The sequence below is a fragment of the Hippichthys cyanospilos genome, chromosome 11 (assembly GCF_059441005.1).
Source record: "Hippichthys cyanospilos isolate Australia breed blue-spotted pipefish chromosome 11, RoL_Hcya_1.0, whole genome shotgun sequence".
Classification (NCBI taxonomy): domain Eukaryota; kingdom Metazoa; phylum Chordata; class Actinopteri; order Syngnathiformes; family Syngnathidae; genus Hippichthys; species Hippichthys cyanospilos.
In genome coordinates, this window is record NC_142379.1 from 8,265,646 (window position 1) to 8,287,387 (window position 21,742).

At 38.6% G+C, this 21,742-nt stretch overlaps 1 protein-coding gene across 1 annotated transcript in view; it reads left to right on the top strand.

Annotated features, from left to right (window-relative positions):
- fat3a (FAT atypical cadherin 3a) overlaps positions 1 to 21,742 on the top strand; it is a 129,191-nt gene that overhangs the window by 50,773 nt on the left and 56,676 nt on the right. Inside the window, exons 3-4 of the mRNA XM_088427661.1 lie at positions 396 to 3,719; positions 12,619 to 12,942. Of these exons, the coding sequence (XP_088283787.1) occupies positions 413 to 3,719; positions 12,619 to 12,942 (3,631 nt within the window). The 5' untranslated portion in view covers positions 396 to 412. The remainder of the gene's footprint in view (positions 1 to 395; positions 3,720 to 12,618; positions 12,943 to 21,742) is intronic.

A 21,742-nucleotide genomic window follows, 5' to 3' on the forward strand; every position in this document is an offset into this window, starting at 1 on the left:
ATTTCAGGAAAATGATTATGATAGGGTCACGATGAAGTAGCCCATCATTTAGTCCTCACCAGTTATTTTCTTCAGTGTTTGTTTTGGTGGCGTCGCACTTATCTCGCTAGCCATATAATTATTTTGTTCCTTCTCAAACCACTTCTGGTTTTTATGAAACTTGCAGTTGATGGTCATTGTTTTGCCACCGCAAATTGATGATGTCAGACCTCGTTTTGGTTCCTAAGAAACATGCAAAACATGCACACAATGTCTACCTCTACCCACATCCAATCAGTCTTGCGGTCCTCTGGATAATTAGTTGCCCATGAGAGTAGAGTTCAAGGGTCAAATTGTGGTTCCTTTTGTTGCTGTAAATCTCTCTCACTGTGATCATCTGTATTTTTCTGTTACAGGATGGAGTGATGATGGGATGGATGTGAATATGGGCCAGTGGGCAGGCATGCGTGCCCCTCTGCTCGGCCTCAACTTGCTGCTGCTGTTGTTTCTCTTCAAACCGCCCTGCTACGGCCAGAACACCCACGGGGCCCCTCAGAATACACCTCGTTTTGGTTTCACTCAGCCCGTGTACCATGCCACAGTCTATGAAAATTCAGCTGCTCGCACCTATGCCAACAGTAAAATTAAAATGGGCATCCACTTGGCACAGCGCTCCTGGGAGATTCGCTACAGAATCACATCAGGCGATGATGAGGGGTTTTTCAAAGCTGAGGAGTATTTGCTTGGCGACTTCTGCTTTTTGCGTATAAGAACTAAAGGTGGTAATGCCGCCATCTTGAACAGAGAAATTCAGGACAACTACGTTTTGACAGTCAAAGCCTCGATTAAGGGTGAGGCGCTCCTGGAGACCTGGGCTAAAGTCAGCATCCAAGTCTTGGACATGAATGATCTTCGCCCTCTGTTTTCCCCCACCACTTATTCTGTGACCATAGCAGAAAGCACCCCGCTCAGGACTAGCATAGCACAAGTTACAGCTACCGATGCAGACATTGGCTCCAATGGGGAGTTTTACTATTTTTTCAAAGAAAAAAAGGAGCTTTTCGCAGTGCATCCAACCAGTGGTGTTGTGTCCCTCAGTGGAAAGCTCAATGTCGAAGAACAAAGCCGGTATGACTTGGAAATACTGGCGGTAGACCGAGGCATGAAGCTCTATGGAAATAACGGTGTCAGTAGCACGGCCAAACTCTTTGTCCATGTTGAACGTGTAAATGAACGTGCGCCCCTCATACATGTGATTACCCACAACCCCTCTTGGCTTGATAAAAACTCGGTGTATGCCATAATCACCGTTGAAGACTCGGATGAAGGTGTAAATGGCGAGATAGACTCAGTGATCATTGTTGGTGGGGACCTCTCCAACCAGTTTTACATTGACAGGGTTAATGAAGTAGAATTTGCCATAAAAGCTTCTGAGACAGTTAACTGGGAGACTTACCCACACGGTTGTAACCTCACATTGCAAGCTAAAGACAGAGGAAACCCACCAAAGTTCTCTGCAGTCAAGGTTGTCCACGTGGTCGTTAACAAACAACCAACAGTGGATGTCAAATTTGAGCATGACATTTATGATGTTAATTTGAGTGAAATAGCACCGCCAGGTACAATCGTACAGGCTGTGAAAATCAAACCAGAGCCAGATGATGCGGAATATATCTTGACACCTTCTGCAGATTCCATGTTTTTTGAAATAAATACCCTCACTGGCGTCATCTCCACCACTCGTTGGTTTACCCAGCTGACCCAGACTGTCTTCAACCTGGAGATTTTGGAAATTGATAGTGAGCTCAAAGTTAAAGTGCAGATTTACATTGAGGATGCCAATGACAACACGCCGACATTTACTCAGTCCCTCTACAAGGCTTTTGTCAACGAGAGTGCACCAGTTGGGACCACCGTATTAACGGTTTCTGCGGTGGATGTGGATAAAGGAGAAAATGGATACATCACCTATAGTATTTCCAGTCTTGTGACATTGCCATTTGAAATTAATCAGTTTTCTGGTGTCATCAGCACGACAAAGGAGTTGGACTTTGAATCATCTTCTGAAAGCTTTATGTTTGTAGTCAGGGCGTCTGACTGGGGCTCACCTTACCGGCGAGAGAGTGAAGTAAATGTTACCGTTTATCTCGAAAATACCAATGATAACCAGCCCTTGTTTGAAAAAATTGCATGTCAGGGCGTGATCGCCAGAGACTTCCCAATAGATGAAGTGATTACCACAATGTCTGCAATCGATATAGACGAGTTGGATCTCGTAAAATATAAAATAATTTCAGGGAACGAATGGGGGTACTTTGATCTAAATCCTGATTCAGGGGTCCTTGCATTGAGGCGGCCCTTAACAACAGCCAATCCAAAGAATGGTGTTTTTAGTCTCAAAATAACTGCCACGGATGGTGAGAATTTTTCTGATCCTATGTTTGTTAACATTTCACTTGTTAATGGAAAATCTCTACACAAAGGTTTTAATTGCAAAGAAACAAGGGTGGCTCAAAAATTAGCAGAGAAATTACTGAAAAAGTCCAAATCAAGCAACAAGCCCAAAGTAGAGGACGGGTTTATTGACCTTTTTTCTGTCAACCGGCAAACGCCCCAGTTTGAAAGTTCTTTTCCTTCAGATATTTCTGTGATGGAAGATCTAAAGGTGGGCTCAAGCGTTTTCCAGATAAATGCCTACGATGGCGACACCGGTTTCAATGGCCGACTCGTTTACTCTATTTCAGATGGGAATACCGATAGCTGTTTTACAATTGACATGGAAACAGGTCTTATTCGCGTCTTTCTTCCTATGGATAGAGAAAAAAGAGATAGTTATCTCCTCAACATAACTATCTACGACCTTGGCCAGCCACAGAAAGCCGCCTGGCGTTTGCTTACGGTCTATATCATGGACGCTAATGACAATGCACCTCAATTTTTGCAAGAAGGTGGTTATAGAATTGTCATACCTGAAAACACAGCCATAGGAACGGATGTCATTCAAGTAGAGGCCACTGACAAAGATCATGGACTCAATGGGGAAGTCTTGTACTCCTTCTTGACTAGCACCACCCAATTTGGCATCAACTCCTCAAGTGGCATCGTATATGTTGCCGGGCAGCTTGACAGGGAGATTGGCTCTTTTTTTCATCTGAAGATTGAAGCACGAGACAAGGCAGATAAAGGGAGACAGAGGTTTTCTGTAACCTCATTAAAAGTCGTGCTGGAGGATGTAAATGACTGTCCCCCGCTCTTCATTCCGAGCGTGTACAAAGCCAGGGCCCTAGAAGATCTCCCTGTCGGAACAGTGGTGGCTTGGTTAGAAACCCAAGACTTAGATCTCGGTTTGGGCGGCCAGGTCCGCTACTCCTTAGCCAATGACTACAATGGATGGTTTGAGATAGACAAAGTGAGTGGAGCTATTCGTCTGACCAAGGAGCTGGACTATGAGACTCAACAGTTCTATAACCTCACTGTTCGGGCCAAAGACAAAGGAAAACCAGTATCTCTTCTCTCTGTCACCTTCGTGGAGTTAGAGGTCCTTGATGTTAACGAAAACCTCTATGCACCATACTTTTCCCAGTTTGCCATGTCAGGATTAATTAAAGAAAATGCACGTATTGGAACTACCCTTCTGCAAGTCAGCGCCAACGACGAGGATAATGGCAGGGATGGAGAAATCCAGTTCTCCATTCGCGATGGGAGTGGACTCGGACGATTTGCCATTGATGAAGAATCAGGTAGGTTCTCTTAATTATAAGGCATACTGTCCATTTTTGATCAAGTTAAAGCCTTTTAAGTGCACCTTAAAGTATGAAAAATATGGTATAATGACGTTATTAATCATAGTGCATTTAAATAATTGATCCTACAATGATGCTGAGGGTTTCGATCCCCACTGTTGTCATACGTATGAATGAAATATGATGAAGCCCACAACACGATGCGCAGAATCTGCCTGTTAGACATATTACCAAACATTTAGACGCAAATTGTCAGTTGCGTCAGGCACATTTCAACAAAAACACCCACCATAGTGAAGAGCACTCCGCAAACTGGAAAAATGAAGCTCGAGCCAGCACCAACATCAACGCCAATTTCAACGCTCAAGTCTAGCTACACTGTCAATGAATATCAAATGCTAATTGATGACCAAAAATAAACTTCATAAACATCACTAGAGAAAAGCTTGTGATGAAATTAATTAAAATAATTGCATAACACTGCCCCGTTAGAGTGCTTACCTGTATTGGGGTGCACAGTTGTACACTAATACAATCAGTGTGACGTAGTGGGACACTGTATTTAACTTGGTGTGCTTGTCCCTAGGTGATGAACAAGAGCACATTGAAGGTTGGGATTTATTGCCCTTGTTAACTGAGCTGTGGCAGGCCTCATAAATCAGCTCCAAGCTGCTGAGAAACAGTATAAATTCAATTACAACTTAAAACAAAAATTATCCTGGTCTACACACGCAAGCACTGACATCAGCACAGCTAATTTAGCAAGCTATGTAAAATACAGTTCTTTAGGAATAAAATCATTAACTACTTACATGGTGTAATCCATGTTTGGGCTAAACATATTTCACATTAATGTGAAAAAAATGCTGCTTGCTGTCATTGATACTGTTTTATAGGCATTTAGGATCGTACATCCATTGCTTCATGGATGTGCAACACGTATTATGTTTAAGGATTGCATCACAGAGCCATTCATAAATTGCATTTAGAGGAGTGCATGTTAAGGTTAAGGTGAAATTTGAAACACACTTAAATCAAGTCTTGATGGTAGACTTTTTGGATATATTATTTTTTAACAAAAGTCTTAAATTTCCACCATCCAGGATTGGTAAAAGTGAATGCAGAATGCTGGCTATAGAGACAAAGCCATTTTCTATATAGAAATTAATTCTATTGTAACAATTTAAGAGTCTGAAGGCTTAATGGTGGTGGCCACAATACACTTTTCTTAAATAAGACATTTGAGACTTTTAAAATTGTGCAACATGCATGTTTTTTCAATTGTGCATCAATAGAATATGTGTTTCACCAAACAGATGAAGATAAAAGTTAGTTTGTCTTTACTGATGTTGGCTCGATTCAAATTCACGGTTGATATTTTATTTAAAAACAAATGCAAATCTCTCAGAAGTTTTTTTTTTCACATTCATTAATAATTCATTCTTGGTGGATGCCTTTACTCGACTTAGTGCTGTTTTAGTTTTTACGTTGATGCTTGCATTGCTAAAACAGCAAATATACTGATAGCTCAAAATATTTGCACAGTGCTGCGCGTTTACACACAATCTTCTACTAATTTTCAGGTTTACCTTTGTTACTTTGAATGTATTTTTTATATTTTGATGAGAGCTGCTTGGAAAGTAGTGTTGGCAGATACAATATCATTTGGGTGTACCTGCCTCTCTAGGTTGCTACTGTTATTTTCAATAAAAGAAGTGAGCAGACTGAACCAACATCCGAGTCCATCATTGTTGGAGAGGATCATGTAAAGGTTATGATGTCTCCAGCTGATTAAATTACACACATAAACTTGGTTGATGCTGCTCAACTTTAGTTATTTATGGCAAAATGATCTCGACCTGCGGTGCAAGAAAATTTAAAAGCAACTGCTTCGGGCGCATGCAACCTTACATTGTTGCTGAGTTCACTGACTGCTCACATTGCAGGAAGTCTGAAACACACTTAACCTGCCACAAATACATAACATACGGATGTGAACACAAGTAAATATGAAGAATTTACAAAGATGAGATTTATTCTGTTTTGGTATAGTTTTTACATGGTTGTCAAACTTGTACTACATATAAGATAGAAAATACCAGCATTTAACACTAAAATCAAGGGTGTGTCCTATACACAGGCGCATCCTATATTTGGGGAATTACGGTAGTTGTTAGTATCAACCCTAATTAGATGTAAGTGAAGAAGTTAAATAATTTATTGCTCATTCTTTGCCATGGGTCACAAGTAAACTCTTTGAAATTTTCTATTATTAGCACTTTAAAACATCACTGTAACATGTCTTCACACTCAAAATTTTGGCATGGACACTGGATTTAAAAAAAAAACAAAAAAACAACTGATGTCATAGAGGCCAAGCATAGTGCTAGTTTCAGTTTATATATTGTTTTTTCAACAAAAGGATTTGTTGTTGCCCCAAATCTGATTCCATAATTCTCTATAGCTTGCCTGAGAACCATTTTTGTTCTGCTAGTTGTCGTGTTTGTATGTGTGTGTGTGTGTGTGTTTGTGTTTAAGGGCTATAAAGACATACACAAACATTCCCTTCAAAGCCTAACCTTTCCATGCCATTCTTCCGCCCACTGTATTCAGTAGAATGTTCTTCACATCAAGGCTCTTAATCACAGTGTCACCTCTCCTGTTTAAGGTGACAGAATGATAGAAAAGTGTGGAACAGAATTCATGGCTTCTTTTTCTGCTGTAATTAATTTCTAACCGGGGGGGAGGGCTACATCTTTGTCTCTCAACAAAACCAGCTTTGTAGAGTCTTGAATGTGAAGCACAGAGGAAGATGGAAACGGGGACACACACGCGCACGCAGACAAGCGACAGTATATGGAAACACCTAATATGTGACATGCAACTGCTGTGCTGATGTTCTTTTATTTCCGCTTTGTGCGTGACCGAATTATTTGCGATACAAGTGTTTTGAGATACGAAGCTTTTCTGTTTGCAATCTAATTGAGCTTTTTAATTGTAATTTTCAGACGTTCATTGCATTTAATCTTCCCGTATGCAATATGTTTGAGGAATACACGTTAGCCAGTACTGTTTGGTATACATGGGAGGGATGAAAAGGAAAACACTATGTCTTTTGGAAATTAAAATGTAAGCAGAGGCAAGTATTATATCCTGGTAAGACAAGTGCGCTTCAATGACGATGCTAATAGCACCAGAGGCTCCGCCCATCCACCTGATCCTGCACTAAAACAAACCTTACAGTACAAAAATACAGGCTTATACAGGTGAGTTCGTCTTTGTAGTTTACCGTGGTCCTGCAATTACAATTACAAGGAGAGGGATAATTTATAAATTGCTGCAGTTGGGAAACTTGCAGTAATGCAGTTGTATGTTTATGTTATAACATTAATTACTTGAACATGGATGAGTGCAGCACTGTCTTGAGTGTGAGCCAGAGGAAGAAAGCAGAAGGAGTAAATGGGCTCCACAGTCTAATGTCCTTCTACTGAGCACTTGGAACTAAACTAAGCAGACTGAAATTACTCATTAAAACAACATAAGCATTTTGTCCATTGTTTGTACAGAGATATTCGGCAGAACATTATTAACAGCATGAAACATTGAGCAATCTTTTTATTGAAAAATGCAATTATATTCCTATTGCAATGGTGAACCTATAGATAATGTTTAATTAAAATAGACTTTATTTCTTTGCCAGGTAGAAGACACGCCCCATCGGAGTTCTTCTGTTTTCCATTCAGTCAATATTCTATTTGCAATATCCTTATATTTTTAAGTATTTCTTTTTTTGCTATTGCAAACAGATGTAAGAAAACTGGAACTAAACATTTTGCGACTCCATATTCAACCATCTAACATTGTCCTAGTCCTTTTGGAGATCCTGAATAGATTCTGAATATAAAGCAGCTCCTGAATATAAATTTAACCAGGAATCTAATGTTTTATCCAAGCCAGGCAACAAACGCGCGCACACACACACACACTCGCACATACACAGTGCAGAAGCTACATTTCCTCTGCTCAAAAACAGTAACTTTGGTAATTATAGCTTGCGGCTGCCCTCTCTGTGGGGTATCCAACACATATACCGCTTCTATATCCTCCCTTGTACATTGTATACTGATATGGTAATGTTGAATTCTAATGACAGGGTGAATGTGGCTTCGAGAGTAATATTTAAAAGCCCTCCTGAACATGTTTAGAATCTCAGTATTCTATAACAGTGGTTCTCAGGGGATAATTGTACTCCTGAGGGTACAAGAAGGCACTTCAGGGGGTATGTGAGCTTTGAACAGGGTTTCTGCATATATCTGTATATCTAATGGGGTGAAAGGTGAAAGCAATCTGCCACCTTGGCAACCTGTGCAAATTGTCAGATTGCTTAGCACGCCGCCTCACAATATGGAGGTCATGCTCTGGCCTTTCTGGAGGGAATTTGCATGTTCTCCCCATGCCTGTGTTGCAAAAACATAAAATAACACGTCTTAAGAATATTTTTGAACCAAGGTACTCAAATTACTTAAGGAAAATTGCGACTGTTGTCAGATGGGTCAAAACACCTCATGGACATGGGCTCTGTCAGTCTACAGCCTTCCAAAATGCTCTCCATCACCTTGTAACTTCATTTCTATGCGCACACTCACACGTACATTCTGTCCTTACCCAAATGTTATTTTACATCAAAACAAGTCCACATTGTATGTGCATGTGGTCCCTAAATGAAAGGCTAACCAGCCTTGGGCTGTAATAACCATCCGAAAACAATGTGTACAATTGTCTGGTCATAATTTTGGTTTCTTCCATTGTGTGTCTTGCTGGATGTCTGTGGTTTTCAGGTTTTATTCAGTGCTGTGGGAAAACACCAATTAGGACTCACAGCCTGCCACTAGAGCAGTTACAGTGCCAGCAAACCCCAGAGGGGAGCAGATTAGGCACATGTGGAGGTAGTGGAGGGTGTCAGCGCTGTGGGAAGATAAAGTCAGGTGCAGTAAACAGGGAGTGAATCTGTATTTTTCTCAGCAAATAACACAACTGACTCAACCGAATCTTATTTCAGCCGTTAGCTTGCTTCGATTACGTTATTGTCATTTTGCCCTAAATGCGATTAATCAGCAAGAGTAAAAATAGAATGTGTTCTTCTGTGTCTTTTAAAGTGTCAATCAAAAAAGCTTGTCAGAGAGTGAATAGCTCATTATCCGCACATACAGTATGGACAATTATGGAAATAATGATGATAATCACAATATTTTTGTTTGAGATTGAAATCAATATTAATGTAATGATTTTCATTAAATTCAATGTTTAGAAAACAAAATACTTTAAACTATTCAACTACTCAAAACTTTGGACTTAGCAGGATGCTCATTCATCCCTGCATATCATAAATGTTTTACCTTATCTTTATTTTTACAATAACCTGTGGCATCATTGGGTATCAAAAACAATTCAACCGCTACTATACGTATTTTTATTCATGACTGTAGCAGGTTTACCACACTATTTTTCCTAGATATTTTTTTTCTAATTCAGACAAAAAAAAAAAAAAAACATATTAACACATATTTATTTAAAACAAGGGGACAAAAATCTCTAACTTGCTGATTCTGGTTACAGCAGATATTTTCAGTGATTTTCACATCATTGCTTCAAGTGGCTAAGGATACACTTTTGAATAGGAAAACAGTTATGAATATTAAAATAATGCAGAGGTACCACTTTTTAATCTGCATCGTGCCAGCACCTTTTGAAAGACTGCTATTAGGCTAAAAACTGAGAAGATTAAGTCTTCTCATATCCACGTGCTAACCTTAACTGACTTCACCTCTTGACTTCCCTTCTCTCATGCTGATACCGCATTGTGGCCTAATGTGTGTTATTGCTGTTATGGTAGTTGGCTTAGAGGAGTTTACCGAAGGGTTTCCAGGTGATAATCCCTGCACATAGCTCAAAGAACGAGCTCAGACTCATTACAACCCCCTTGGGAACAGTATAACAGTAATCTGATGAAAGCTCTCTACTGCTCATTTCTTCCTAGTGGCTGCTTCACAATCTGGCATGTCTGACCTACTGTCCTCTTCCACCTACACAAATGCTCCCTTTCCATCCTCCACCACGATAAGAATAGTTTAATGCCTGCAAAAACAATTAAAAGATCATTCAATAATAAATAAATAAATATTCCCTCTGTTTGGTCAACAAAACACACCGTTTTTTTAATTCCTAAGTGATTTTAAATATATGTATATACCTCCATTTTCTAGAGCATCCTATCCTCACAAGGGTCACAGGCTTGCTGGTGCCTATCCCAGCTGGCTTCGGGCATTCACGCACCCAATCACATCTAAGGACAATGTAGAATGCCCAATACACCTGCCGTGCATGTTTTTTGGAGAGTGGGAGGAAACTAGAGTGCCTGGAGAGAATCCACACGGGCTCTGGGAGAACATGCAAATGCCACACAGGAAGGCCAGAGTGAGCTGGAATCAAACACAGGACAATGAACTGTGAGGCGTTCGTGCTAATCACTTTTCCATCAAACCCATTACCGTAATTATTGTAAGTAAGAATACGGGTGATATAAATATGCACATATGTTCCTCGGAACGCTGCTTTTTTTGCTGACAAATGCGATTTTTCTCAAATGTTGTGGAAAAAACATCTAATATTCAAGTTACTGTTCCCATACTGTTCCCATAATTGTAGCCTTCCCTTTAGGGAAAAAAGTGCATAATTTTTTAATTACGGTATTCAGAAAAATTACATTGGCATGATACTGCAATAATAGTGGAAAAAAATAATGGAAAAAATAGTGGAAATTGTGTCTTTTAAAAATACAAATAGGCAATACATATTTTTGCGCAGATTTTGCGCTTCCATGTCTAGTGTAAATAGTGAAATGAGGGAACATAAAAGATGAGACATCAATGGTTCATTGAGACCAACTCATTTGAACTATATTAAAGCCTGAAAGCAAGTCCACTGGTGCTTTTTTAAGTACATGAGCATGCTATATTGACAAGCCGCTCAGTGTTTTTCAGCTGCAATGCTTCAGATGTGTGACTTCCTCCTTCTGAAGAGGCCGCACTGCACAGTGCAAGTGCCTGTGCGGTGAATTACAAGTGTCTTCCACTCCCACGGATTAGTGCAAATGCTAATCACTTCCTTAATTAATCCTCACCTAATTCCCAATTAAGCTTGAGACTCACTTTGTCTGACTTGCTGAAATGAACTTCTTCAGATATTGCGCTGCCCTCAGGACAGTCAGAGAGTTTCACATATTAGCTGTGCCCGAATCAAAAGAAAAGCATTCATTCATTTCATTCAGGGCCGTTGGTGGTATTCCACTCATCATTCATACTACTTGAGAAATGTTAGTGAATTCAGCTTCAGGCTTCACTTAATTATTTTATTACTTTGAGATGATCCATTTTGATTACAATGCTATTTTAGTGCTCATCTATTTCTGCCAGCAACCAATTGGCCAATACCAGCCGACTGTGGTGGTTTAATAACACTACACTTGAGTTTTTCCTCTGGCTGACTAAGATTTGATTCCCAACTAAAACACTCCTCCACATTTTATATTTAAAGCCATTCCCACCCAAGGAAAAACAGAAAGAAAAGAAAAATGCAAATCCAAATGTTTGATTTTGGACAAAAAGGCTTTCCAAGATGTTCCCGCAAAGCTGGTTTACCAAAATATGTGTGGACATTCTTTGTGATAGAGGGAGAGGTGATACAACAGTTCAGATGGTTTACCTCTATTTAACTCTGACTGGTTATTGCAGTTTTTTTGTTGTGGAGAATATACTGTGTGCGTGTGTGTGTGTGTGTGTGTGTGTATATATATATATATATATATATATATATATATATATATATATATATATATATATATATATGTACATCCTTACTATTTATGTTTATACTTGTTCAAACACTGATTGTAATCTTGTAAGAGTATTACCTTTTTAATTTGGATTTGAATTTTTTTTTTTTATGTAATTATAACTTATTTTAGATTGACACTCTACTGAGTGTTATATTGTGTATATTCATTAAAAGATTCCGAACGAAACCAATCCATTATGCCTACAGTCAGAGTTGAAAATGAGTGGCACGCCAGCCCTGTACACAACTGAAGAAAGTGAGACTGCAAGAATATCTGTGCATTGTCATTGAAAATAATATTGTCTCTGGTAGTAAAAAATAAATAAATAAAAACATCTGATAGGAAATCCTTAAGTTACCCCAGCAGTGTAGGAAATACACAGAAAATATTGAGACAGTTTTACAAACGGAACATTGAAGAAGATACGGACTGGAGTGCTTAGAAAAGGAGGGTATTTGTGTCTTTATAATGCAAAACAGGTGTTTCTTGTCGAAATGAATTTGTCAATGATATCTACCTCACCACACACATTCATACTTAATGTGGGATAGTAGACATTAATAGTTTCTGTAATGCTCCCTTGTATTCCTCGTATCATTTTTTTCACTGGGGGAACTCGAGCTGAAAAATGTAGTCTAAATTTATTATGAGCTTCTCCATTAAAGCATGAGAGCAAATGGAGGGCCTCAGAGCTTTACACTTATATGCTGTGCATGTGTGTGTGTAGTTGTGTGTTGCGGACTCCAGAACACATGTAAGAATCTTGCGGGAGTCCTCGTCTTCCCAAGTGATGAAAAGAAATAATGGAGTGCTATTGTCAAAAATGAAACATATGTCAAAGATTACCGTATTTTTCGGACTGTTAGCCGCGTCGTTTTCATCACGATTTGAGCCCTGCGGCTCATACAGTAGTCCGGCGCGGCTTATCTGCTGGTTTTTAAGGAATTTTAAGAGTAAAAAAGTCTCTGAAAATTGCGTTCTTTTCTTTTCTTCTTTCAACAGGGGTGATCTATACTACGGACATGCTAGATCGTGAGACCAAGGACTCTTATTGGCTAACAGTGTACGCCAGTGACCGTGGTGTGGTCCCTCAATTTGCCACAATCGAAGTCTTCGTCCAAGTGGAGGATGTGAACGACAATGCCCCGCTGACGTCTGAGCCACTGTACCGACCGTCGATACCAGAGAACTCTCCTCGGGATGTTTCTGTGGTCCACATCCAAGCTCAGGATCCCGACGCCACTCCGCACTCATCGACCGACCGGCTCAACTACCGCATCATCAGCGGGAACCCACAGAATTTCTTCACCATCAACACTCGAACTGGTCAGTAATCATTTTGCTTTGCTTTGATTACATTGCAAATGCAGCATTTGACAAAGACATGGGTTGAATTTTCCATCAGGCATGACTTGATTTGATAAAGACGCCTCTTATCATTTTTTGAGGCCAGAAATGACTGAAACAGTTTCCGCCCACATTCAAAGAATGTTCATCTTAGAGTTAAAAAAAGAATGTGATTCATTTCTAAAGACTGGCACGTGTACAGTTTGCTCACTTGAGGCTATAATTACATCATGTCACCGTAAACAGAATCAGCTGACAAAACACATTCTGTAGTTGGGATACACCAAAACGGAGATATAAATCAAGTGTGTCTTGCTGAACTAAATTTAAAAAAAAAAATAAATAGATGTACGAATGGAGAGATCGGAATAGCATTTGACTGCTGAAGCGGGAAGAAATGAGCTGTCTTTCTGCAACACAAACATGATGACGCTGATTGTGACTCGCTTCTCATTTACCATTTTGATTTTCTTCCATTTATTTATTCATTCATTATTGCTAAATTCACCCTGCATCAACACAGGCAGTGATGAGCGCAGTTTCATGATATAAATACTGTAATCAGACTTCAAATTAGAGGCATGAAATTAATTAATGTATCAGTTTATTCTTTTTTTACATTTACTTCGCCCACCAAATGAGTTGTTGAGAATAAAGTAACAATCCTCGAAAAGATTAAAATAAAATGATTATTTTTGTGAATTTACAGTCAATAATCTGAACAAAGAAGAGAAAGAATATCAAAGGAACAGTGTGTCATGATGGTTAAGAATGTGTAGAATATATTTTACAAATAGAAATAAGTCTTCTATAGAACCATATAGAGAGTAATAGTAATAATAAGTTATAACTTAAAAGTAATAAATTAGAATAACTGGCACTATGAAGACCTATTGATGGAATTATTTGGTTGAAAAAATGTGTAATCAAAACAGAATATGTCGTGTACTTGAGATTCTTCAAAGTACAGCGTAGGCACTTTTTGTTCAGATAATAGCTCTGTGTATTTTGACAGCTTTGTGATGCGTATGATGCTTTATGACCTGGAGTGAATTTCATGTCACTGTGCATTTTCAGGGAGTCATAGCTTGCATTTCTTGCCCTCAAAGTGTATTTGAGAGCAATACATTTGAAGGCGTTTGCAAACTTTTGATTGGCACTGTATGTAGTGAAAAAAGTTCACTGTTTGATGTGGCTCAATAATGTGTCAAGCAACAGTATCAAGCTATTCCCTTTAATAATTTCAGCTTCAAGGAGGCTCCTCATTACTGATATTCAGTTGGGTTACCCTGCAAATGTCTATTTGGATACACAGAAATAATATGGAAAGAAAATATGAAAATAGATAATGGCTTATTCAAATGAGTTTTTGTGTGTGTTTGCTGGAGATTAGGCAGAAGTGTACAGAAATAGGATGTAAAGAGATCATTTTTGTCAACACGTGAATAAATGGAGTCATTTCAAAGGTTCAGCCTATGTGGCATGAGTAAAAAGATCATTTGCCTCACATTACAAACAAAAGTGCGCGTGAGAAACAGCCAACTAATTGACCGAATTATCATTCAGGTGTTGTACTTGGACTTGTTATTCTCCTTAGAATCTAAACCTAGATATTACCTGGATATAAATTTGAATGCAGCCGCCTGCTAGCTACTGCAATGTCAATACTTTCCTGTTCTTCTTTGTCTTCTTCTTGATGAGCACATTACACATTTTGTGCTTGATTGGACATTGATGGTTAAAATTTGAACACCTAAAAACCGAGCCAGCACTAATTTAGGGGTAGACTTATAATCGTTTTTGTTGTAAAACTCAAACAAATTGCATTGAAAAAGGGGGGCTGACGTATTAGTAGGTTGACTTGTCCTCGGAGAAAGATGGGACTGCTGTCGCATGCTGTTTTAAGTAAACTGTGTGCATCTTCAAGAAAGCTCCATGTAAAAAAAGAGTGGCACAAAAACAGTCTGTGTGACCCCGTGCGCTGACCAATAGCAGACCAGGATCTTTGTGACTTCATCACGCTGACCAATAGTAGACCAGTAACTTAGGGAGTCGAGACGCCGACCAATAGCAGACCAGCATTGTAGTGACACGTTGCAACGGAGGCAGTTTAACGCCAACAGAAAATAAGAGCAATTACCTAAAAATGCCTCAAGAGGGAGGCAAAACAAACACAACCAACCCTACGGGCCATGACAGTTGTTGATCGTAAAACGGGATAAATGCCTTAAAGAAGGGATGAAAAAACTCAGTATTCCACATCGCAACATGAAACAAACGTAAGCCAGGGATGCCTTAACCCGGGGGTCCACTGTATACAGTAATCTTTTTTACTTGCCAAATCACTTTTTAATTGATATTTTAATTTGACATCCAATGCATTTGTGTTGCTGCTGTTTTTTGGATAATCTTGTTGTGTTCATTTTTCTGGCATACTGTAAATCCCGCCCTGAACCCAATTGTTTATTTCTCTTCTTGATGGCAGGTCTTGAATATTTCATCATTTGCCATGAGACATGGATGAGGGATTTACAATTCATCCCATCAGTCTGTATCATTCCTTCTCTCTGATTTGCAGTTTACTGTTGTGTTTATATCCCTGTGTGTCTTCTGCCTATTTTTCTTCCTCTCTGTTGATTTATTCTATCCACTGTGTCTTGCAAAACTCCTCAGTGCACTCGCAGTTCTGTGTTGTCATTACAGCATCGGGCGGGCTGTAACAAGGACATGACTCCTATAAACTTACATACCAATCAGTATACCCTTCTGTCAATGTTGACCTGGGTCCTGCCCACTTGCTTTGAACAAATTGAATCTTTGACCATACAAGAATATTTTCATCCATTTGATACCTGGGGTTAGCCATTGATGGTGTCTGGTGTCACCTGCCTGACTTCTGTGCAGATAGTGTGGGTTCAATTCACACTCTGGAAGGTGTGAATGTGAAACGGAATTGCTCTCTGTGGCTATATGTACGCTCTGATTAAATGCTCTGCCTTTGCCAAAGTCGGATGGGATATGCTCCCGATCCCTGTCACCCTGTACAGGAAAGCAGTGTGGGAAATAGAAGGGATGATGGATTTCACTCAGTTGTACACCACAGGTTGTCAGATCCCTTGCAGCGCTGCTTACTAACATTTTTTTACAAGTAGCAAGTAGCCCCTAACTACGAATTTTAGGGGTGTTAAACTAAAATTTCAGGGGGCACTGTAAATTGACTTGAAAATAAATGATCACATTTCCCTTCATTTCCATTGTCTTATTGATAAATACTTGCAGACATATAATGTCTTCAATTTGTTCTGCAAATGTCAATGCATTATAAAGCTTAAGTGTAATTTATACAGTTCAACTATACTAGAATTTGTTTTAAATGGTGTTGTTGGCAAATTTTGCACTTCTGAGTCTTTATAGTTGAAATGCATTCATTTTCGCCTTATTTGCAACAACATCGGTTCAGCATCCACACAGTACCGAAAGTGTAAAGAGTGAAGTGTTGTCCATCAACACATAGGGCTGGGTGATAAAGCCTAAAAATAAAATTTTGATGTCTCTTTCCAGTCATTCTTGAGGGTTACAGGTTTAATCGCTTTTAATCGAAATAATAAACACAAAACATATTTGTTTACAAAAAAACTCTGACAATTCTTCTGACAATTTTCCGTGATTTTGAATTACGTTGAACTTTAACTTAACATTCATAGCATTCTTTATATATATATATATATATATATATATATATATATATATATATATATATATATATATATATATATATATATATATATATATATATATATTGGGGTTCATTTCAAGCCAACTATGTGCTGTTTGAAATGATAGTATTCATGAATCATTTCTTAGCCAGTTGGAAAATTAAGTCCACAACATGGTTGAGCAAGACACCGTAGGACAGTTGTATTGATTTCCCATGAGGATTTTTCTTGTCTGCCAAAAATGTCACGTGTCACAATCATCTGAATTGATTTCATTTGACTAATCATATTCTATATATTCTTGAAGTGACTGATTTTTCCACAACTCTTCTCATGCTTTGCTCTCTGCCTGTTTCCTATTTCTGAGCAAGTAAATTGTAGTTCCTCTGGCAGCCTTCTGCCATCTATTTACTGCACAAACTTCAATACACATATCTATATGGTAATCATGGCACTCTCTCTCTCCCAAACACATGCATGAGTGTCCTTCTTTACATTCCATTTCTTCGTCTTGTCTTTTTCACAATCATCATTCCTCTGTCAGCAGAGGAATTGGAAATGACTGCCTGGGCATGCGTAGTCATAATATTTTTTTTTCATCCAAATTCTTTCATTGTCTGTTTAATAGATCACTATTAAATTCACTAATTGTATGTTTCTGCAAATATCAGATCACCACAAATTCAACATGTAAAATATTGCTTTGATTTATTCCAAGCAGGCTATTCTCTCAATTTGATTACAGTAAATTTAGGACAATAAACCATTACTTTTTTCTCATCCTTTGAACCCTGCAGTTTATAGTGCAGTGCGGCTTATCTGCAGGTTTTTTTAATTTTTTACTTTAATGTATCATCTTATGTATATCTGATGTTACATCCTTTATGCTGTACTGCATTACAGCTATGTTTTTTTTTTTTTAAAGTACAATTATTTTCTGCCTCCTTGTGCTTCCACATCAATCTAGTCTCACCAGGGACTTCAGCAGATGTCGATCAGGGGTCACCAACGTGGTGCCCACGGGCAGCAGGTAGCCCCTAGAGATCACATGAGTCGCCCGCAGGCCTGTTCTGCAAATAGCTTACAAGAGATAGAACATTGATGATTTTCTATCAAATCAAGTTTATTTGTATAGCCCTGAATCATTGAAGTCTCAAGGAAGTCTTTTCATCATAAATACACAACAGCATCTCCTGATCAAAGCTCCCAGAAGGGGAACGAAAAACTCAAAAAATCGAATTTGGGGAAAATCAGAAACCTTCAGAAGAGACCGCAGGTGGGAGGAGCCCCTTTCCAGACTCAACAGGTTGAAGTGGAATTTTCAAACAATTTTCTATGCTTTTTACAAACAATTTTACATATATTACATTTACATTACATATAACACTTGATTTACATATTTACTACAGCTATAAACTGGTAGCCCTTCATATTACTCAGTACCAAAGAAGTAGCTCCCAGTTTCAAAAAGGTTAGTAACCCCTGACGTAGATTAAACTATATTAGTAATTAGCCAGGCATATTTCAAATTTGCCCTAATTTATTTAACCATCATTTCTCATGATAATTTGTTTTTGTTTTCAGGTTATTAGATATATATTGATTCTGAACTGATCCAGGCGATTTACGTTTGTAGTACATGTTGTGCTTGTGTGTGTTTGAATAGTGCTGATCATTTGTACTTTTGCAGTGTGATAGGGTTGTAATTAAGAAGTGGATTAAGTCAGAAAAATTCCCACTGAAGGCTCAGGTAGCGATAACAACCTTGTACTGCTGTAGTATGGGTATTTGTCTGATGACATTGACCCACAGGGTCAATTATAGAACAAGTACGTTTGAAGAAATGACTTTGTTACTCATGCTCCTTTGAAGTTTCACTGGACAATCACAATCGTATCTGCGCATGTGATGTATAACGCGGATGTTCCCAAGGCGCACCTCATGAATATGGTGATGTATTTTTGTCATGCGAGGCAATGACAAGTGAGTAACTAATGAGCTATGTGGAGGAAATTTATGTCATGCTTTTTATATTCAGTTGTGCTGTACATTCTCTACCACCCCATGACTTGATTAGAATTCTATTCAATGTGAAATTTTTGACTGCCATGGTCTTCATCATGCGTTTTATCAGGTGTTTCATGACATTCAAACAAAAGTCAACAAGCATTTTGTGCTTTCATGTTCACGCAAAGAAACTCAAAGATGCTTTACATTTGACTTTAAAAATACTTGAGTCATAGTTAAGGGTCAGTATAATTTGCTGTAAGTCCCAGAAATTTTTAACTCGTTGCCCAGTTGGGTGACTTGCACTGAACTGCAGATGGCTCGATACGGATTCCCAATGACTTGTCACTCCACCTATCTATCGGAGAATAAAAAATGCAGTAAATAACAGGCTTTAAAATCATTAAGATCACTACTTGTCTTCCATTGATGGTGATACATGTTAATGATTCATTTTAACCTAGTGATCAGTGAATGAGTTAATTGAGCCCTTTATTAGTTTAGATTAATTCCAAGATTTTACTTTTATAACTGATAACTCATTTTAAAGTTGCAGTACTTGCCAGTGAATATATGAAACATGAACAGAGTACTGTATATACAAAAGAACGCATTTCAATTTTTAAAAAAATGTGGTGAACTGCTGCAATTTCGCAAGGAAATTTGTGAATACAAATGTTCTGATTAACATAGTCTGAAAGGCAATTAGGGGGGATTAATAAGCAATGGTGTTCCTGAAGAGTTTGTTTAGTTGAGTCAATGAGTTTAAAATGAATGATTCATGGACACCGGCAATAGTGATGTAATCAATTCTGGTAGCCCTATAAATCCAACGATTGGCAAATGCAGTCTGTTCTAGATTTTCTTGGCAGACAGTCATGTGCTGCACTGTCCTTCTTAACGTGGTAAGGCCGACTCTTTCTTTTACAAATGTATAAAAGGTCAGGAAAAGCTTTTTGATGGGTCATCTTTTTGTGAAACCCACTTAGCGGTCCGCGATATCTCGCACTTCGTGGAGCGCCGCTTTCAGTTTGGGGAAGTTACAAAGGCTTACTTCTATTAATTTAACAGCTCGCGCTTATGGAAATATGAAATGCATGTGGGTGAAACCGGAGGCTCACAACATGAGTACCACAGCAGAATGAACTGTTTGGCACAGCCGGCGAAAATCTGACACATTTTCCATACAGTACACACTTGTACTGCTTTTCTCTTTACATGTTTCTCACAAATAAGGCATCATTTTAAAAGAAAACAGTCAAAACAGTAAAGCTTTGCAATGTTATGAAGATCAAATATAAAGAAGTATTGTTACGCCTGAGAAATTATCCAACAAACATAAATTTGTCTTTACTGTCATTTTATGTTGAAGGCTAATTTAACCCCGTACTGTAGTTTTGATAACAACTCTTTCATGGAGATTCATGCTCATACAGCTAATTTGATTATCACCGTGGGCATTTTGCATTGATGAAAAAGCACAGTGACCTTAATCTTGTCAATTTCTTCCCACTTTTGTGCCCCATTTTCATTGAGAGTCTGGTGGAGGGGAAGTATGGCTTTTTCTTTCATCTTTTGAACCAGTTAGCTCACTGAGTACAAAAGTTATCATTGCAGAATCAATTTACTATGTAGTGAACTTTCTTATTTCGAGAAGACGGACCACCTTAAAAGAAACAGACGTAAAGGTGTGCTTAGTAGTGTTCAACTAAGTGTTAGAGCGACAACTAGTCAACACATACTTCGTTCAATGGTGCAGACACAGATGCTAGCTTCTCCAGTAGCTTCGGGTTTGTTTGTTTCAAACTTAATTTTTGTTTGTTGAGTCTACAGTATTAGATACATATTAGTTTTTCTATTCAATGGAATGCATAATACGTGTTTATTTGAGTACTACTCTGTGTACTCTGAGATCCCTGGAGTAAAGACATATGTTCGCTTGGTGTAAAAAAACTGGGCCATCTTTCCTTTGGTGCCTTGGTAAGTCTCGTTTACCTTGTTTCAATATTTGGCAGACCGTGTTAGACCTCGCTGGGCGTTCTAGCGGATTGAGGTTATTTTCTATCACACGCCCCCGGCGCACTAACTATTAAGTGACAGAAGGCAGTCTTGACTCCAGACCGGGTGAAACCCGCGTGAGGCTCGGGGAGAACATGCAAACTACACACAGGAAGGCCGGAGCGAGGCAGGTTTGAGCTCGGGTCCCTGAACTTTGAGGCGGACGTGCTAACCACTTTTCCACCGAGCCGCCCTAATTTGGTCTTAATTAACTCTCTTTTTATCGGCCATTCAACAGCAGGTGGTAAAAATATGTGTGAAGGGAGTGAACATGTGCCCGATTAAACTCCAGCCCTAATTATAAATCCAATTAAAAGATTCTCTATTTCATTGTGGGGGGGTTCATTTTGACGTTGAGCTAATAATCAACATTTGTTTGTTATTTCCAATGTGTGTCTTTGTTGTTATGCATAATACTCATTATGGCTTTCATGCTGACCTAAGAGGAGAATTTACTATATTAGAAAGGGAATGTCTTTAGGTCAACCAGCACCATTTTTTCTTTTTAGCTGCACTGTTATGAGAGATAAATGTGTCAATGATTTCTTTTCTTTTTGTTTATGAGTTCATAAGTCAGACAGCCTATGAACATGGGTGCTGACAATAACAAAATAATGAGTTTTTTTTTCTCTATGTTGTAATGTGTTTTTTTTTAAGTGAAATCATTACAATATGTTTTTTTTAAACAACAACACACAATGCCCTGTATCGCCTCAATTCCCACTTTCTTTTCTGCAAATATGCCCAAAATGTTCTCCCTTATTTTAGGAGACCAGCTCTTTTCAGTCTGCTTTAGGGAAACACTATGTTTTTTAAAAGTTTTGGGCAGGCTGTTCTTTTTCTTCAGAAATGCCCTGCGGAAAACTTTGGTTGAGGGTTTTTCTCTGAAATATTTGGTACATGAAATGACTTCTGCATGACCTTTTATCACACTTGTCAATTGCTGTGTGCTGTGTCCCATTCTGTGCTGTCCAATGGTGAATATATTATGTCGCGAC